This window comes from Trachypithecus francoisi, unplaced genomic scaffold, assembly GCF_009764315.1.
Source record: "Trachypithecus francoisi isolate TF-2019V2 unplaced genomic scaffold, Tfra_2.0 Lachesis_group15, whole genome shotgun sequence".
Taxonomy (NCBI): Eukaryota; Metazoa; Chordata; class Mammalia; order Primates; family Cercopithecidae; genus Trachypithecus; species Trachypithecus francoisi.
The window spans coordinates 112,066,647-112,084,022 of NW_022681460.1; the positions used below are offsets into that span (position 1 = coordinate 112,066,647).

At 58.8% G+C, this 17,376-nt stretch overlaps 5 protein-coding genes across 9 annotated transcripts; 2 read left to right on the forward strand and 3 right to left on the reverse strand.

Annotated features, from left to right (window-relative positions):
- Positions 1 to 22: 22 nt before the first annotated feature.
- On the reverse strand, positions 23 to 4,055 carry THOC6 (THO complex 6). Its single transcript, XM_033236025.1, has 13 exons — positions 3,725 to 4,055; positions 1,933 to 2,048; positions 1,767 to 1,831; positions 1,589 to 1,692; positions 1,467 to 1,504; positions 1,341 to 1,389; positions 1,169 to 1,240; positions 975 to 1,077; positions 840 to 889; positions 688 to 750; positions 481 to 591; positions 261 to 395; positions 23 to 184 (listed from the first exon to the last, which is right to left on the reverse strand). Exons 1-13 carry the CDS (start codon positions 3,761 to 3,763, stop codon positions 104 to 106), a joined length of 1,026 nt encoding a protein of 341 aa, XP_033091916.1. The 5' UTR covers positions 3,764 to 4,055; the 3' UTR covers positions 23 to 103.
- Positions 3,767 to 5,465, forward strand: HCFC1R1 (host cell factor C1 regulator 1). 5 transcript variants are annotated; one of them, XM_033236028.1, is made up of 5 exons: positions 3,767 to 3,909; positions 4,122 to 4,243; positions 4,560 to 4,616; positions 4,729 to 4,857; positions 5,092 to 5,465. In XM_033236028.1, the coding sequence occupies exons 2-5, from the start codon at positions 4,149 to 4,151 to the stop codon at positions 5,225 to 5,227; spliced, it is 417 nt and encodes a 138-aa protein (XP_033091919.1). In that variant the 5' UTR covers positions 3,767 to 3,909; positions 4,122 to 4,148; the 3' UTR covers positions 5,228 to 5,465. The 5 variants fall into 5 exon arrangements, with proteins under 5 accessions (XP_033091919.1, XP_033091921.1, XP_033091922.1 ...); XM_033236030.1 differs by lacking the exon at positions 4,560 to 4,616; XM_033236027.1 differs by having other exon boundaries at positions 3,823 to 4,243.
- A 241-nt stretch (positions 5,466 to 5,706) lies between these two features.
- TNFRSF12A (TNF receptor superfamily member 12A) lies at positions 5,707 to 7,770 on the reverse strand. The gene is made up of 4 exons (XM_033236026.1): positions 7,596 to 7,770; positions 6,767 to 6,871; positions 6,397 to 6,531; positions 5,707 to 6,315 (listed from the first exon to the last, which is right to left on the reverse strand). Exons 1-4 carry the CDS (start codon positions 7,687 to 7,689, stop codon positions 6,260 to 6,262), a joined length of 390 nt encoding a protein of 129 aa, XP_033091917.1. The 5' UTR covers positions 7,690 to 7,770; the 3' UTR covers positions 5,707 to 6,259.
- Positions 7,771 to 10,502: 2,732 nt separating this feature from the next.
- Positions 10,503 to 13,926, forward strand: CLDN6 (claudin 6). Its single transcript, XM_033236033.1, has 2 exons — positions 10,503 to 10,539; positions 12,617 to 13,926. The coding sequence occupies exon 2, from the start codon at positions 12,638 to 12,640 to the stop codon at positions 13,298 to 13,300; it is 663 nt and encodes a 220-aa protein (XP_033091924.1). The 5' UTR covers positions 10,503 to 10,539; positions 12,617 to 12,637; the 3' UTR covers positions 13,301 to 13,926.
- A 209-nt stretch (positions 13,927 to 14,135) lies between these two features.
- CLDN9 (claudin 9) lies at positions 14,136 to 16,169 on the reverse strand. The gene has a single exon (XM_033236034.1). It carries the CDS (start codon positions 15,275 to 15,277, stop codon positions 14,624 to 14,626), a length of 654 nt encoding a protein of 217 aa, XP_033091925.1. The 5' UTR covers positions 15,278 to 16,169; the 3' UTR covers positions 14,136 to 14,623.
- Positions 16,170 to 17,376: the final 1,207 nt, after the last annotated feature.

Below are 17,376 nucleotides of genomic sequence, written 5' to 3' on the forward strand. Positions count from 1 at the left end.
TCATGGAAAGAAAGAGCACGGAAAAAAAGCATGAAACTTTATTGTAAAAAAGAAAATGAAAAACACTCTAAAACCCTGGGCTGGCTGGGGGTGTCGTCGGAGGTCAGAAGGACAGGGAGAAGGCTCGGTAGCCCAGGTTGGTGAAGACATCCACCCGGCAGCTGTTACCTGCAGCTGTCAGGACCTGGAGGAAAGAGGGGCATGACTGGCCTGCCCACACCCTTGCCTCCCAGCCACCCCATGGCCCCTGCCAGACCCACCTTGCACTCGGGCGCCGCGGGCTGCTGGTTGAGGCTGAGGCTGAGCAGCCCTGGGGAGGAGCCGGGCACCTGGGCCTTCAGCTCCCCGCTCAGCTGCCACTGGTTGACACAGCGGCCCTGGCCAGCCGACAGAATCTGCAGAGGACAGGGAAGGTGCTCGGGGGTCACGACTGAAGGGAAGAGTCAGTGGGGGTGGCAGAAGTGAGAGAGAGGGACTCACCAGGTCCTGGTAGAAGGTGACATGCTTCTGTGGCGCCCGGATGGGGAAGACAGTGGTGGGTGTGGAGGATCGGAGGTGCCAGAGGGTGAGGGCTGGGCCCCCTCCACAGACCTGGACAGAAAGGTGGGAGTCCCCAGCTGTGAACTACAGGCCCACAGCTGACAGGGCCCGGAGCTGCCATCCCATCCCACAGTCTGCCCAGCTCACCATCCAGTCGGAATCAGTTGCCAAGCATCCGATCCAGCGCCCATTGTGGGGCCTCGAGCACTCCTGGGCGGCGGGGGAGGGAAAGAGGTGAAGACATGCAGAATTCAAGGAGCGGGAGGGGAAGAGGACAATGGCCATGGACAGACCCTCACCTCGTGCTTATAGACCTCGATCGTCTGGACCTCCTTGGCTGTGCGCAGGTCTGCAGGGAAAGAACCGTGAGTGGTGGCCCATTTACCTCAGCCTCCTTCACTGCCATCTTGCCCTCTAGCCAGCCACCTCCTTACCCCAAAGTCGAACAGCTCCGTCCTCGCCACCTGACAGCACCTCTGGGCTCCTTTCCCGCAATGCCAGGCAATGGATGTAGTCTGTGTGGCCCCGGAGGACCCGCTGCACATAGAGGGGCGATGTCAGGAGGAGACCTAGGAAGAGTACCTCTCCCTGGCCTGGACCTGCTCTAGGGCTCCAAGACCCTGCTCACCGTAAAAGTCCCAGTTTCAAGGTCCATAGTGTGCAACTGACAGTCTCCCCCAGCCAGAATGAGGGAATTCTCCTGTGGAGGGAGCAGGGTGAGGCAGGAAGTCAATGTCAAATCAGGGTAGGCAGAGGGTGAAGGATCAAAGTTTGGACAAGAACTTTGATGGGGCTCAGACCTTGGGGACTAGCAGCAGAGCATTGATCTCGGGCACTTCCAGGCTGGTCCTGGGGAAGGAAAGGCAGGGTCAGTGAGGAAGTCACTTCACCCTGATGCCCCCTCTATCCACGTGGCCCTGGCTCACCTGTATGGAGGCTGACGATGCCACAGCTCCTTACACCCCTTCAAAAGGGAAAATACCAGTTGACCTCAAAGGCTCTGTCTGGGTCCAGGCACCCCAGCCCCTTCCCAAGCTTGACTCCTTACCTTCTTGAGCATCTCCGCCCAAAGCCAGGCCTTCACCTCCCCATCCCCAGCACTAAGCAGATGTCGATCGGTGGAGACCATGCTATAGACGGGCCCATCATGGGCTAAAGAGAAATGCAAAACTGAGTCAACCAATTCCACCCAAAGTCCGGAAGCCAGACTCCACAGCTATACCCACCTTGGAAAGTCACCACCGGCCTCTTACTTTCCTCTTTGGCTTCGGAGCTCAAAGCAGCGGACAAGCTGCAGGGGACAGCGGAGGGGACCCAGGAGTCAGAAACAGGGGCATCCGTCCCATGAGGGCCAAGTGCCAGGGCTAACGGGTGGACAGCGGCAGAGGGTACCTGAAGATGGCAATCTGCCCATAATTGTTGCCAGCCGCCAGAAACTTCCCACACGGTGAGACACTCTGGGAGAAGATGGTCATATGGAACCGCTGCAAGGCCTGGAACACCTCTGTCTGCAGGGAAGAACTGGATGAGGCCTGCCTGGGATGTATGAAACCTCCCATCCACAGACTCCTTCCTGCTTCCCCCAACACCTGCCAGGCCTCCCACTGTCCTGACTTCTCAGCCCTCTTTTGAGGCGGCCCGGCCCCAAGCCAGCACTTGCCCATGCAGTCCCATGAGTGGCTCCAAGAAGACACTGAAGAAGGGGCGAGTCGAGGTGATGCCTCAGGGACCTCTGAGCAAGCACCCAGCACTCTCCTACCACCTTCCTCAACTGTCCAGTGGAGCTCACAGAAGATTCCGTCACAATTAGATGAGCTAGTGTATAGACAAGAGCTTTACATGGGGTTGTCACTCAGTGCTGAAGCCGGGTATGGTGGCTCATGCCTGTCATCCACCTCTTGGGGAGGCCAGGAATTCGAGAGCAGCCTGGTCAAAATAGTGAGACTCTGTCTCAACAAAAAATTTTAAAATGTGGGGCCGGGCGCAGTGGCTCACGCCTGTAATCCCAGCACTTTGGAAGGCCGAGGTGGGCGGATCACCTGAGGTCTGGAGTTCCAGACCAGCCTGACCAACATGGAGAAACCCGTCTCTACTAAAAATACAAAATTAGCTAGGAGTGATGGCGCAAGCCTGTAATCTCAGCTACTTGGGAGACTGAGGCAGGAGAACTGCTTGAATCTGGGAGGCGGAGGCTGTCGTGAACCGAGATGGAGCCATTGCACTCCAGCCTGGGCAACAAGAGTGAAACTCCATCTCAAAAAAAAAAAAAAAAAAAAAAATGTGGCCAGGCATGGTGACTCACACCAGTAATCCCAGCACTTTGGGAGGCCAAGGCAGGCAGATTACCTGAGGTCAGGAGTTCGAGACCAGCCTGGTCAACATGGTGAAATCCTGTCTCTACTAAAAACACAAAAATGGCCGGGCGCGGTGGCTCAAGCCTGTAATCCCAGCACTTTGGGAGGCCGAGACGGGCGGATCAAGAGGTCAGGAGATCGAGACCATCCTGGCTAACACGGTGAAACCCCGTCTCTACTAAAAATACAAAAACTAGCCGGGCGAGGTGGCAGGCGCCTGTAGTCCCAGCTACTCGGGAGGCTGAGGCAGGAGAATGGTGTGAACCCGGGAGGCGGAGCTTGCAGTGAGCTGAGATCCGGCCACTGCACTCCAGTCCGGGCGACAGAGCGAGACTCCGCCTCCAAAAAAAAAATAAATAAATAAATAATAAATAAAAAATAAAAACACAAAAATTAGCTGGGCATGGTGGCACACGCCTGTAGTCCCAGCTACTTGGGAAACTGAGGCAGGAGAATCGCTTGAACCCAGGAGGCGGAGCTTGCAGTGAGCTGAGATCGTGCCACTGCACTCTAGCCTAGGTGACAGAGTGAGACTCCGGCTCAAAAAAAAAAAAAAAAAGTGCTTTGCAAGAACTAGAAAATTAAAAAAATAAAAAGTGGCTCTACTACCCCAACATAGAAAAACGTACTGATTTATAATCCCTACTCTCTGACTTGCGTTAAGACCCTGAAGCACTTCTGGGTTACTCTCCCGCCCCCCTGGTCAGCGTCTGAGTTCCACAAATAGCCCAGGCAAAACAGGACTCAGGGCATAATTCCCTGCCCGCCCCGTCCCAGCCAATGAATGGACTACAAATCCCAGAAGGCAACGCGCACCACGTCCATCTCACCTGACCCAGCGGTACCGCGAGCGGCACAGCTCGCTCCATCTCCAGAACTACAAGTCCCAGAGTGCTCCGCGTGCGACGCAACTTCACGAGGCCTTACGTGCCTAGAGCGGTTCCTCTCCGTGGCGCCCTACTGCCTTCGGCGCGAAGGTGGCTGCTGCGTACCGTCCTGAACCCCAGGAGCCGAGGTGAGCGCCGCGAAGACCCCCGACATTAAGAAGTGGTGTCCACCGCAGCCCCGCTAAGCCGGATACCCTCCCCCACCCCGAGGAGCAACCCTGCCTTCCGCCACGCGCCGCCCGTCTTCCGCGCCCGCGCAGAACCTCGCGGCTGTGCCCGCCTAAAGCCACGCCCATCCTCGCTGGGCCACGCCCTCAGAGACTCCTCCCCTGTCGCCCAGATCCCACCCGCAGGACCCCAAAACCCAATGATCCTTCAGCAGCCCTTGGAGCGAGGCCCCCAGGGTGGGGCCCAGCGCCTCCCGCGGGCCGCCTTGGGGGTGATTCGGGGCCTGGACGCCAGGTGCGTGTAGGGGACCAGGGTGGGCCTGACCAAGGGCCGCAGGAGCTTTGGCTGGGTGCTCAGGGCTGGTCTGCAGGATGAACACGGGGTGGGACGAATCGGTGGGGCTTAGGCGTGACCTGAGATGGTATTGGGGCTGCAGCTCAGGGTCGAGACTTCCGAGGTACGCTGCTGGATGGCCCAGGAGAAGGGGGACCGGCACCAGCTGAGACAGTAATAGTCTAGGGGCTCCTGGCTGATGCTGCAGGCTCAGGCGGGCATATCCTTGGGAAGGGCCCAAGAGGGTGGGGTGCACCAGGCTCTCTTTTTTTCCCAGCTCCCCTCTCCGAGGAGCTGTGCCCCTGAGCACCAAGCGGCGCCTGGAGGAGGAGCAGTGAGTTTGGGGGCAGGGAGGGACTCCCAACGAGATCTCTGTCACCTCTGGTCCCCAACAGGCTGCCTCCTGTCTCAATATCCCAGCCTGCCTCTCTCCCATCTCTCCCCAGGGAGCCTCTGCGCAAGCAGTTTCTATCTGAGGAGAACATGGCCACCCACTTCTCTCAACTCAGCCTGCACAATGACCACCCCTACTGCAGCCCCCCCATGGCCTTCCCCCAAGCCCTGCCCCCACTCAGGTATGCTCCTCCACTGGCCGGGCCTTCTGCAGAATCACAGGCGGTCCTCGCAGCTGACCTCAGGCCCTGCCTCATCGTGCCATTTTTAGCTCTAGCTGACCTCTGGGTTGTTTCTCATCTTGGCTCTTTGGAAAGTGCTGGGAACCCAGGAGTCCCTGGGGACCTGGACCTGGTGGGAGGTGCTCAGCTAGGCCAGCTTTAGCCCCATGCCCTAACAGTCATTTCTTCTTCTAGAAGCCCTTGCTCTGAGCTGCTTCTCTGGCGCTACCCTGGCAGCCTCATCCCCGAGGCCCTCCGTCTGCTGAGGCTGGGGGACACCCCCAGTCCCCCCTACCCTGCAACCCCAGCTGGGGACATAACGGAGCTCTGAGTGCTGGTGGACAGTGCCCCTCCCACCTTCCTTCTTCCCCACAACAGAAGAGACCAGCGACTCCTGCAAAGGGACAAGGTTCCTCCCTCTCCCGCAGACCAGGCATCTGGGCACCAAGACCTTCCCTCAACCGAGGACACTGAGCCCAGCGGAGCTCTGGGATGGGAGGGGTGGGAGCATGGGAAGGGAGGCATCCCACCCCCAAGAAGAACTGAATAAAGATTGCTGAGCAAAGGAAGGCTTCAGTCTAGAACCTGGGGCTTTTGGGGATGGTGGAGAGGGCAGAGGTGCGGGATGCTGGGGTTTCTCCTCAAGATCTTCCCTGGAAAACTGTTAGGGCCAGCCAGGTCCTGGCCGGCTGAGTTCCAGGCATTGAGAATGTGTGAGTCAGAGCCTCACCCCCGCCCCCGCGGCTGGCTGACTCACTCCCTCCCTCCAGCTCAGGGGAGTCAGTCGGGGATCACTGCCTCTCCAAACCATTTAAAGTTAAAGATTCTTTTATTAATAAATTCTCCCTCCCCTCCAAACTCTCCCCAAAATAAATATCTCCTCCCCTCTTTAGGGAGTTGGGGGGGTCGGTATCTTAGGGCCAGCCCTCCTAGTGGGCCAGCCCCCTAGTGTTAAAAATAGGTCCCTAACCCCCCAGGGTGACCCCCATGGTGGAATTTCAGGACATCTGAGTGGGTGGGGCCTAGTGTCAAGTCTGCCCCCCAAGTCAGCCTGGCCCCCAGGGCCTCTAGGAAGGAGGACACCCCCCCTGTGCAAATGCTGCAGTTCCTTAGTCAGTGTCAGCTGTTTTGTGTGAGCCAGCGTGAGGCTCCCTTTCTGTTCTGGGGCCAGAGGCAGGGCAACCAGACACCTTGGAAGGTTCCCCTGAACCCTGGGCCCAGGCCTCAGAGGTGATTCACCGCCCCCCACCCCCCTTGTGGTTGGAGGAGCTTGGCTCCTGCTGCGTCTGGGAGGCAGAGACTGGCTCTAGAATGGATGAATGAATGATGAGTGGGCGAGCCCCGGCTGGCAGGGGGCACATTGTCACTGGATCAGCGCCACAGCTGGGCAGCCCTCTCCGCCGGTCTCCTCTATGGGGGCTGCAAGATAAGAGGTGGGGTCGTCAGGGGCAGAGAAAAGGTCGAGTGCTGACAGGGCTGGGCAGGCCAGGGCGCGCTTACTGGTGAACTTCTCTCTCCTGCGGCATCGTCTCCAGACCAGAAAGCCAGAAAGCAGCCCCAGCACGAAGGTCAGACTCAGAGCGCCCCCAAGGATGGGCCAAAGCAGCCGGAAGGGGGCAGGAGGTGCCGCAGCGCCTGAGGGCGGGACTCGGAGTCAGACCTCGCCCCTCTCCAGGGCAGCCCCGCCCCCTAAGACTGAGCCTTCAGCCTTCTCCCAACCGTGGCCTCCTCCCTGACCCGAGCCACCTTCCAACTCCCACCTCCTCCCGATTGACTTCCCCGATGCAAAGCTCTCGGCCCCGCTCTCCGCACCAGCCACCCTCTCTCCCAGTCTGGGGTCCGCTGGCCACTGGCCCTGCCCCCCACTCACAGCCCAGGCAGAAGTCGCTGTGCGGTCGCGCCCTGCAAGACGCGCAGTCCATGCACTTGTCCAGGTCCGCGCTCCAGGAACTGCCGCGGGAGCAGGGGGCGGTGCCTGGGGAGGGGGCCTCGGGTCAGAGGCTGGGGGCGGGATTCGGCTATTCTGGGGTCTGAGGTCAGGGTCTGCCGGCTCGAATAACGTGAGTCACTGGCGCCCTCCCCGCGCATTCCTCACAGGTGACCGCACGGCCCGACCGGGACACTGCAGCTCCGGGAGGGAGGGCGTAGCGCGGGACGCTGGGGGTGGGGGGGTCAGGTCCCCACAACCCCCCTGCCGCCGGCGGGTGACTCACTCCTGGGCACCGGGCCCGACCCCGGTCCCTCCCCCCGCATAGCTGGGCACTGAAGTCACCGGATGGAAGGGGGCACCCCACATGGTATAGAGGGCACAGACCCTAGTGCCTCTCGACGGCCTCCCCAACTCGTCGGTCACTGGGGCTAGTTAGACCCTGTACTGACCAGGCTGGGGGCGTGCCCCTTCCTAGACTGAACATCCCGCCCTCACTTACTTTCTCTCTCCACTTCGAAGTAGTTCGGACTTTCGGAACCGAAGAACCCACCCCAACCCCAATTGGACGGTGGGAGAAACTGAGGCCCGGATTGTGAATGAAACTTGGAGAGTGATGGAAGTTCCCACAGCCAGGAGCGAGCTGTTAGAAGGCCACCTGAACACAGATACCCACATCCGCCTGTTCCCCTAGTTCCGCGCTGTTCTCCAGGCACCCAATCCGGCTCCCGAGCCCCGGCCCGTGGTTCTCCGACCCCCGAGTCCCGCGTACCTGGCGCTTGCTCCCCCGCCACGGAGCGCAGCAACGCCAGCCAGAGCCCCAGCACGAGGAGCCGCAGCAACCGGCGCAGCGAACCCCGAGCCATAGTGCACGTCCCGCGCCCGCCGCTGTCTGCGCCCGCCGCCGGCCGGCAGGGACCCACGGCCACCGCCCCGCCCCCGCCCCCGCCTTCCGGGGCGGAGCTCTCGCCTCCGCCCGCCTTGAGTTCGGCTGCGGGACGCCCCGCCCCGCGGGGCCCGCTCAGTTCAGTCATTCATTCAACAAAGTCCTGGTGCGGGAGCTGCCAGGACCCCGCAGGGACGCAGACCCCTCTCTTGTCCAGGAGGTGATCTAGTCCAGCGCGCGTGGGGTGGGGAAATCAAAAATCAGACACGAGTGCTCGCTTCGGCATCTCATATAGAAATCAGACATGAGGCCGGGCGCGGTGGCTCAAGCCTGTAATCCCAGCACTTTGGGAGGCCGAGACGGGCGGATCACGAGGTCAGGAGATCGAGACCATCCTGGCTAACACGGTGAAACCCTGTCTCTACTAAAAACTACAAAAAACTAGCCGGGCGAGGTGGCGGCGCCTGTAGTCCCAGCTACTTGGGAGGCTGAGGCAGGAGAATGGCGTGAACCCGGGAGGCGGAGCTTGCAGTGAGCTGAGATCCGGCCACAGCACTCCAGCTTGGGTGACAGAGCGAGACTCCGTCTCAAAAAAAAAAAAAAGAAAGAAAGAAAAAAGAAATCAGACATGAACGGCCGGGCGCGGTGGCTCACGCCTTTAATCCCATCAATTTGGGAGGCTGAGGCAGGCGGATTAGGAGGTCAGGAGTTCGAGAGCAGCCTGACCAACGTGATGAAACGCCGTCTCTACTCAAAATACAAAAATTAGCCGGGCGTGGTAACGCGAGCCTGTAATCCTAGTTACTCAGGAGGCTGAGGCAGGAGAATCGCTTGAACCCGGGAGGCGGAAGTTGCAGTGAGCCGACATCGCGCCACTACACTCCAGCCTGGGCGATAGCGTGAGAGTCCTTCTCAAATAAACAAATAAATAAAGAAATAGGCCGGGCGCGGTGGCTCAAGCCTGTAATCCCAGCACTTTGGGAGGCCGAGACGGGCGGATCACGAGGTCAGGAGATCGAGACCATCCTGGCTAACACAGTGAAACCCCGTCTCTACTAAAAATACAAAAAAAAAACTAGCCGGGCGAGGTGGCGGCGCCTGTAGTCCCAGCTACTCGGGAGGCTGAGGCAGGAGAATGGCGTAAACCCGGGAGGCGGAGCTTGCAGTGAGCTGAGATCCGGCCACTGCACTCCAGTCCGGGCGACAGAGCGAGACTCCGCCTCAAAAAAAAAAAAAATAAATAAATAAAGAAAGAAAGAAAGAAAAAAGAAAGAAAGAAAGAAATAAAATCAGACACATGAACAATCCATGCAGAGATCACTGCAGCTTTCTTTTTTTTTTTTTTTTCCTCCCCTTGAGATCGCGTCTTCCTCTTGCTCAGCCTGGAGTGCAGTGGTACGATCACGGCTCTCTGGACTGGAGTCTCCCACTTCAGCCTCCCAAGTAGGGACCACAGGCACTGCGCCAGCACACACGACTAATTTTTGTATTTTTTGTAGAGAACAGGGTCTCACTATGTTGCCCAAACTAGCCTGGCCACTGCAGCTTTCTTAAGGGCCCTGGGGGTATAACAATTAAATCTGAGGTTAAGAGTTCGAGACCAGTCTGGCCAACATGGTGAAACCCTGTCTTTACTAAAACCAAAAATAAAAAAAGAAATTAGCTGGGTGTGGTGGTGGGCACCTGTAATCTCAGCTACTTGGGAGACTGAGGCAGAAGAATTGCTGGAACCCGGGAGACAGAGGTTGCAGTCAGCTGAGATAGCGCCATTTCACTCCAGACTGGGCGACAGAGAGGGCCTCCATCTCAAAAAATCAAAACAGGCCGGGTGCTGTGGCTCAGGCCTGTAATCCTAGCGCTTTGGGAGGCTGAGGCGGGCGGATCAGAGGTCAGGAGATCGAGACCATCCTGGCTAACATGGTGAAACCCCGTCTCTACTAAAAATACAAAAAATTAGCGAGGCATGGTGGTAGGTGCCTATAGTCCCAGCTACTTGGGAGGCTGAGGCAGGAGAATGGCTGTGAACCCGGAAAGCGGAGCTTGCAGTGAGCGGAGATCGCGCCACTGCACTCCAGCCTGGGCGACAGAGCGAGACTCTTATCTCAGAAACAAACAAACAAACAACAACAAAAAAAGCATAACAACATAAAAATAATATTATCTGGCCGGGCGCGGTGGCTCAAGCCGGTAATCCCAGCGCAGTGCGAGGCCAAGGTGGGCGGATCGCTTGAGCCCCGGAGTTCGAGACGCCTGGGCAATATAACAAGACCCTGTGTACAAAACATAAATTAGCTGGGCGCGGTGGCGTGTGCCGCCTGTAGTCCGAGCTACTCAGGAGGCTGAAGCGGGAGGATCGCTTGAGCCCGGAAGGTCGAGGCTGCAGTGAGCCGTGATCGCACCACTGCACTCCAGCCTGGGTGACACAGTGAAAATATTTCTCTAAAATAATACCAATAGTTTGCCCTGTAATTTGTAACTTAGGACGTAGTTACATAATAAAAGGCAGAGTTATCTCCACTTTGCGGAGTAGGAAACGAAGGCTCGGGTAGGTTAGGTGAGTTCCCCATGTCGTCGCGCTGCTTAAGTGGCAGAGACTCAAGCTCTGTTCTCCCCAAAGCCTGACGCCTCACCCTGGGTGAGTCTGGCAGCTACCCCAGCCTCCAGCGCCCCCCTCTGACAAGGCTGGGATTCGCACGCCCCCTGCCGTCGGGGACAGGGTCTCTGCCCCTCCTTCGGGGCGGTGGTCCAGTGACGTCACCGCTTCTTTAAGACCCCCGCCTCCGCCCCGTCCCGACACTCGGCCTAGGAATTTCCCTTATCTCCTTCGCAGGTGAGTCCCGGGCAAGTGTGAGTGTTGGAGAGACGCCTCTTGGGGCCGGGTGCAGGGTGCTGGCGGCGTGGGTAGGGGTGCATGCGAACTCGGGCTGCGGCCACCTGGATGCGCGAGTCCCTCAGGGGGTCGGGCGGTCTGCGCCCAAGCCTCCGAGGTGATCGGGTCCTTCGAGGCTCCCAAGGGTTAAACGCCCCTCCCCCCTCCCCAGGGACAAAGACGCCGAAACCCCGCGCGCCCCTCCCCCACCTGTCTTGCCTTTCGGGGCGGGGCGCCCCTCCCTCTTCCCCCTCGCCTGGGGGAGCAGACCTTGTGGCCACTGCAGCTATAGAACCCTTCCTGGGCGAGCGGCTCCCAGGCTGGAGTGGTCGGGTGGGCCGGGGCGCCCTCGGACAGAGTCGGGCCTGCAGTGCATGGAAAAGAAAGGGGCAGGGGCACATTCACAGGGGAGAGGCTTGGGGCGCCTAGACCAGCGTGGCCCCGACCCTAGCTCGACTAGAGGCCTAACGGCTGGACCTGGGCGTTGGGGCAGCCTGCCCCAGCCAGTCTCCCCAAGGTGGCCTGCTCCGCCCAGGCCTGGGATCCCCCGCTAATGAGTAGAGCCTGCCCTCGGGCCACTGCCGGCCGGGGTAAGTTTAGGTCCAAGCCGTACAATGGAAGAACTCTGGGCAGTGGGAGACCACAGCAGTGGGAGGCCCTGGTAAGACGTGATCCCCTCCGCGATCTCCAACACTGCCTGGGATATGAGGGGACACAGGTGCAGGCCAGGTGGCGGTGGGAGAACTGGTGTTGAGGAGAATCTAGCACAGCATTTGGTCTAGAATTCACAGGAAAAGACCACAAGCCTTGAGGCTATGCTCTCCAGCCCCTAGGGGAGGTCAGAAGGATGGGACCAGGGAGTCATTGAGTGACTTTGGGGAAGGAAGTGCTTTTAGGTGGGGGATTAATGATGTTTTTCTTCATCTCTCCTGCCCCTGGTGTCTGGCTGCCTGGGGTGTGGAACCAAGTTGTGAGGAACATTGTTGAAATTAACAAGTTAACAAGTTTTGGTCGGGTGCGGTGGCTCACACCTGTAATCCCAGAACTTTGGGAGGCCGAGGCAGGCAGATCACCTGAGGTCACGAGTTCAAGACCAGCCTGGCCAACTTGAGGAAACCCCATCTCTACTAAAAATACAAAAATTAAGGCCAAGCACGGTGGCTCATGCCTGTAATCCCAGCACTTTGAGAGGCCGAGGCGGGCAGATCACGAGGTCAGGAGATCGAGACCATCTTGGCTAACATAGTGAAACCCCGTCTCTACTAAAAATACAAAAAATTAGCCAGGCATGGTGTTGGGCGCCTGTAGTCCCAGCCACTCGGGAGGTTGAGGCAGGAGAATGGTGTGAACCCAGAAGGAGGAGCTTGCAGTGAGCCGAGATCGCTCCACTGCACTCCAGCCTGGGCGACAGAGCGAGACTCCCTCTCAAAAAAAAATTATCCAGGCGTGGTGGTGTGCACCTGTAATCGCAGCTGTTTGGGAGGCTGAGGCAGGAGAATCACTTGAACCTGGGAGGCACAGGTTGCAGTGAGCTGAGATTGCACCACTGCACTCTAGCCTGGGCCACTGAGCGAGACTCCTTATCTCAAACAACAAAAAAAGAAATTGTCTAGTTTTGAGCCTTAAACTCAGGGCTAAAACGGAACCATTCTACACGGAAACTGCTTGGAAATCACACTGTCTTCTCATCCTGCTGTTTGCTGCCTTGCAGCCTGATGACTGGCCCTGGCCTTGGACTGTCATTGCATAGGTTTCATGCTGTATTTTTCATTTGCACTCAGAATAGCCAGGGCAGGGCTGCTTGCACATTCACTGTTATGAGCCAGTGCCTATCACATAACTAGGAAGAATAATAAATGCTAAAGCATTAAGTGTTCATTTTGCCCATGGGAAGTGAGGCTCAGGGAGCATGTCTTGACCGAGTTCCGGGATGTGATGACGACTTTCCATGGTGCATGCCCCTAGTGTCCTGTCCACATGTGGCCTGAGGTCTGGACCTGCCAGGCCTCACCTTGCTGTGCTTCTGTCCCAAATACAGTGCAGCTCCTTCAACCTCGCCATGGCCTCTGCCGGAATGCAGATCCTGGGAGTCGTCCTGACACTGCTGGGCTGGGTGAATGGCCTGGTTTCCTGTGCCCTGCCCATGTGGAAAGTGACCGCTTTCATCGGCAACAGCATCGTGGTGGCCCAGGTGGTGTGGGAGGGCTTGTGGATGTCCTGCGTGGTGCAGAGCACCGGCCAGATGCAGTGCAAGGTGTACGACTCGCTTCTGGCACTGCCGCAGGACCTGCAGGCTGCACGTGCCCTCTGTGTCATTGCCCTCCTTGTGGCCCTGTTCGGCTTGCTGGTCTACCTTGCTGGGGCCAAGTGTACCACCTGTGTGGAGGAGAAGGATTCCAAGGCCCGCCTGGTGCTCACCTCTGGGATTGTCTTTGTCATCTCAGGGGTCCTGACGCTAATCCCCGTGTGCTGGACGGCGCATGCCATCATCCGGGACTTCTATAACCCCCTGGTGGCTGAGGCCCAAAAGCGGGAGCTGGGGGCCTCCCTCTACTTGGGCTGGGCAGCCTCAGGCCTTTTGTTGCTGGGTGGGGGGCTGCTGTGCTGCACTTGCCCCTCGGGGGGGTCCCGGGGCCCGAGCCATTACATGGCCCGCTACTCGGCATCTGCCCCTGCCATCTCTCGAGGGCCCTCTGAGTACCCCACCAAGAATTACGTCTGACGTGGAGGGGAATGGGGCCTCCGCTGGCACTAGAGCCATCCAGAAGTCCAACAGCTTTGGGATAGGTTGGCATCTTTTGTTTCTGCCTTCTGCTATTTTTCTTTTGACTGAGGGTATTTAAAATTCATTTGAAAACTGAACCAAGAAGATGGCTCAGACTCCCACTTAGGCTCTGCTGTTTCTCTCCCTTGGATGATGGAGCCAACGAGAGGCTGCTTTGAGATTTTGGATCTTGACGTGCCCATCTTAGAAGCCAGTCGAGCTGTGGAACTAACATGGAGGCTGCTTGCTCTGCTGGCCTTTGCAACAAGATAGACTGTCCCCAAGAGTTCCTGCTGCTGCTGGGGGCTGGGCTTCCCTAGACATCACTGGACAGCTGCCCCCATCCTACTTGGGCCTCTGGAGCTCCTCTCATCACCCCCTGGAAAAGCAAGTGATCTGTTAACAAAGGATTGCCCACCCCCGGAACTTGTGACCTGTGGCTCCTCTGTCCTGATAGGACGTCCACCCCCGGGCCCAGGTCCCAGCTATGTAGACCCCCGCCTCCACCTCCAACACTGCACCCTTCTGCCCTGCCTGCCCCTTTACACTCACATTTTTACCAAATAAAGCATGTTTTGTTAGTGTGTTTGGTGTTGCAGGGGGTTCCTGAGTGCCCACCCTGGCTAGGGGAAGAGGTGGGCATAAGTGAGTCATGATCTCCTCTGCCCGTGGCTTGAGTGAGCATACCCACCAGGCAGAACCTGGAGCCAGACCTTGGCCTGACAGCCACCAAGGGAGGCTAACCTGGCTGTCCCTGCCCAGCCCTAGTGGCGGCACACAGATTAGAGGGAGCCCAGTTACAAATGCTCTTTATTTCCAACTCGCGGGTGGGGATGTTGGGGAGGGGAGGTGATGGGCAGGCCCTCCCTGCCAACTCCAGGGTTGGGAGGGCATGGTCTGTTCCTTGGTTTTGGAGCCAATGAGCTGCTGCCCTTTCGGTGAGGTCAGGGTTCCTGGGACAGGGGAGGGCTCAGAAGAGAAGGAAGGCCAGCCAGTATCCTGGGCAACGGAAGGAAACAGCTACTGGGGAGGCGGGGGCAGGCCAGGGTGCCCAACACCTCTGGGCTGCCTAACTTGGGGGAGAACATCAAAGGGGACCCCATTGAGAAGAGCTCAGCCAGGCCAGCTGACCCAGCCCTGCAGCCAGGTATAGCTTGGGCTTTTGGAAAGTGGGTTTTCCTGGGGAAGGACGTTGTGGTGGAGCAGGGCATCTGGTCACCAGGCCAAGGTGGAAGGTGCGGAGCAGTAGGGAGCAGCGGGCTCCCAGGGGAAGCCTCCGCCTCACACGTAGTCCCTCTTGTCCAGTCCAGACGCGCCTGAGCGGGAGGGGATGGAGTAGCCCAGCCTCGGTCCACGGGGCCGCTCGACCGGGGGCGGGGGGCACGTGCAGCAGAGGAGCCCCCCGCCCAGCATAAGCAGTGCGGCTGCCGCCCAGCCCAGGTAGAGGGAGGCTCCCAGCTCCCGCTTGAGGGCCTCAGCCACCAGGGGGTTGTAGAAGTCCTGGATGATGGCGTGCGCCGTCCAGCACACAGGGATGAGCACCAGGATGCCAGCGAGGAGGAGGATGACTCCTGCGGTGAGCACGATACGGGCCTTGGCACCTTCATCCTCCACACATGTGGTACACTGGGCACCTGTGATGGCCACCAGGAGGCCAAGCAGGGCCAGCAGGAGGGCGATGACACAGAGGGCACGTGCAGCCTGTAGGTCCTGTGGCAGCGCCAGCAGCGAGTCGTACACCTTGCACTGCATCTGGCCCGTGCTCTGCACCACGCAGGACATCCACAGCCCCTCCCACACCACCTGGGCCACTACGATGCTGTTGCCGATGAAGGCGGTCACCTTCCACAGGGGCAGGGCACAGGACACCAGGGTCCCCAGCCAGCCCAGCACAGCCAGGGTCATGCCCAGCAGTTCTAAGCCAGTTGACGCCATCTGCCCCTCGGTTAGGTCTTCTCGGCCCCAGGCAGCCTAGGTGACTCAAAGGGTGTGTCTGGTGTGCTGGGTGGGGGTCTCTGTGCCCAGCAGGAGGGGAAGGCTTGTTGGTGTCCCCAGGCCAGGCCAGTCCTCAGTTCTGTGAACCTCTTGAAAGGCTCCTCCTCTTCGTGCCTCTTGCAGGTGTCTCTGGTCCTTGCGGAGCACAAAGCAGACTCCTGGTCCCACTCAGCTGAGTGGTGGGTGTCACCTTGAGGGGCCTCTGCCCATTGAATGCGGTGAGAGTCCTGCTGCTCTTGCCACCCTGCTGTCACACCTGGGCTGAGCTCACACAGGCCCTCCGGATGCACTGCCAGGCTGAGGACATCCGCGTCCCCTGCGGGCTGGCACAGGTTCCCACGAAGCGACTCTGACAGTGCCACCTGAGGACTCTGCAGGCTCTCGGCTGCAGGCGGGGTTTTAAGGCCAGGCAGGGGAGGAGCAGAGTGAAGTGCAGGGAGGCCAGGATAGGGGAGACCTGAGCCATGGGGAGGGTGCGAGGTTGGGGATTCGTGGGCAGCGGGTGGATGAGAGGCCTGGGGGTCAGTGGGGGACGCTGCGACTGAGTGGCGACAGGGGAGGAAGAGCATCCGTAGCATCTGTGCATGTGGGAACCAAGGGTAAAGGAGGGGAAGATGGAGGACAAGCTGAGGAAGAAGAGAAGGATTGGGGGCCAAAAAAGTAACAGGCTCAGGACAGAAACACACACAGGGGGCGTTGGCCTGCCTTCCTGAGCCTCCTCCTCCCGCAGCCCCTCCCGGCCGCCTCTGCTCTCCCCCGGCCCAGTTTCGTGATGCAAATATGCCCCACCTTCCCAAGTATCGCACACCCCCACCCGCCTGGGACTCTCAGGAATCTGATCCATCCCCCGTTTCAGCCCAGTGGCCCTGCTAGCTCCCAGGGGAAGAGCCCCGCCCGTACTGTTCCCCGGACTACAGGTCCCTGGCGCCCAGCTCAGGTGGCATTGCCCTGGCAACGGCCTAGAAAACTACCCCCCCTTCGACCTCAGCTCAGGTGCGCTCTTGCCACCCTCGCTGCTGAAAACGAGGCTGAGCTGAGCTGCCTAAGGTCTCCAGAGGCCAGAGGATAAGGGGCCTGTTGTGAAGGTTGGGGGACCCTCAGGAAGGGGGATGGAGGTGGGAGGGGCTTGGGCTGGAACCCAGGGTGAGGCGCAGCCCAGGACTCAGTTATCTTCCGTGAGTGGGTGAGTGAGTGGCCAGTCAGGCCTCCCGGGACAAGACACCCCAGAGGTGGGCATGGGAGTTAAGTCCAGGGACTCAAGTGTCCCCAAGACCTGCCTTCCAGTGTGCAGGAAAGCCCTTCCTCTGGAAAAACTCCCTCAGAGCCTGTGACTCCACTCACGGGGACAGCCTGGGGGTCCCACTGACTGAAGCTCAAATCCTGACCCCTATCTGGGACAGATCATGGAAGGTCAAGGTCCTTAACCTCCTTTGGTCAAAGACCCACTTGAGAAACCCATGGGACTCACAGAAAAAGCACCCACAAAAATGTGCCCCTCATTTGCGGGGGAGGGTTCATGAACTCCCTCAAGCCCCTGCCCGGGTGCTAAGAACCTCTGAAGATTGTTGTCTGAAAAAGGGGCGTGACGTCGGCCTGTAGTCCCAGCACTTTGGGAGGCCAAGGTGGGTGAATCACCAGGGCAGGAGTTGGAGAGCACCCTGGCCAACATGGTGAACCCCATCTCTACTAAAAATACAAAAAAATTAGCTATCCCAGCACTTCGAGAGGCCGAGGCAGGTGGATCAGGAGGTCAAGAGATCGAGACCATCCTGGCCAACATGGTGAAACCCCGTCTCTACTAAAAATACAAAAGTTAGCTGGGCATGGTGGCACGAGCCTGTAGTCCCAGCTACTCGCTACTCTGGAGGCTGAGGCAGAAGAATCACTTGAACCCAGGAGGCGGAGGTTGTAGTGAGCCAAGATCGCACTGCTCCACTCCAGCCTGGCAACACATTGAGATTCCATCTCAAAAAAAAAAAAAAACAAGGAAAAAAAAATTAGCTGGCTGTGGTGGCAGGCGCCTGTAATCCCAGCTACTT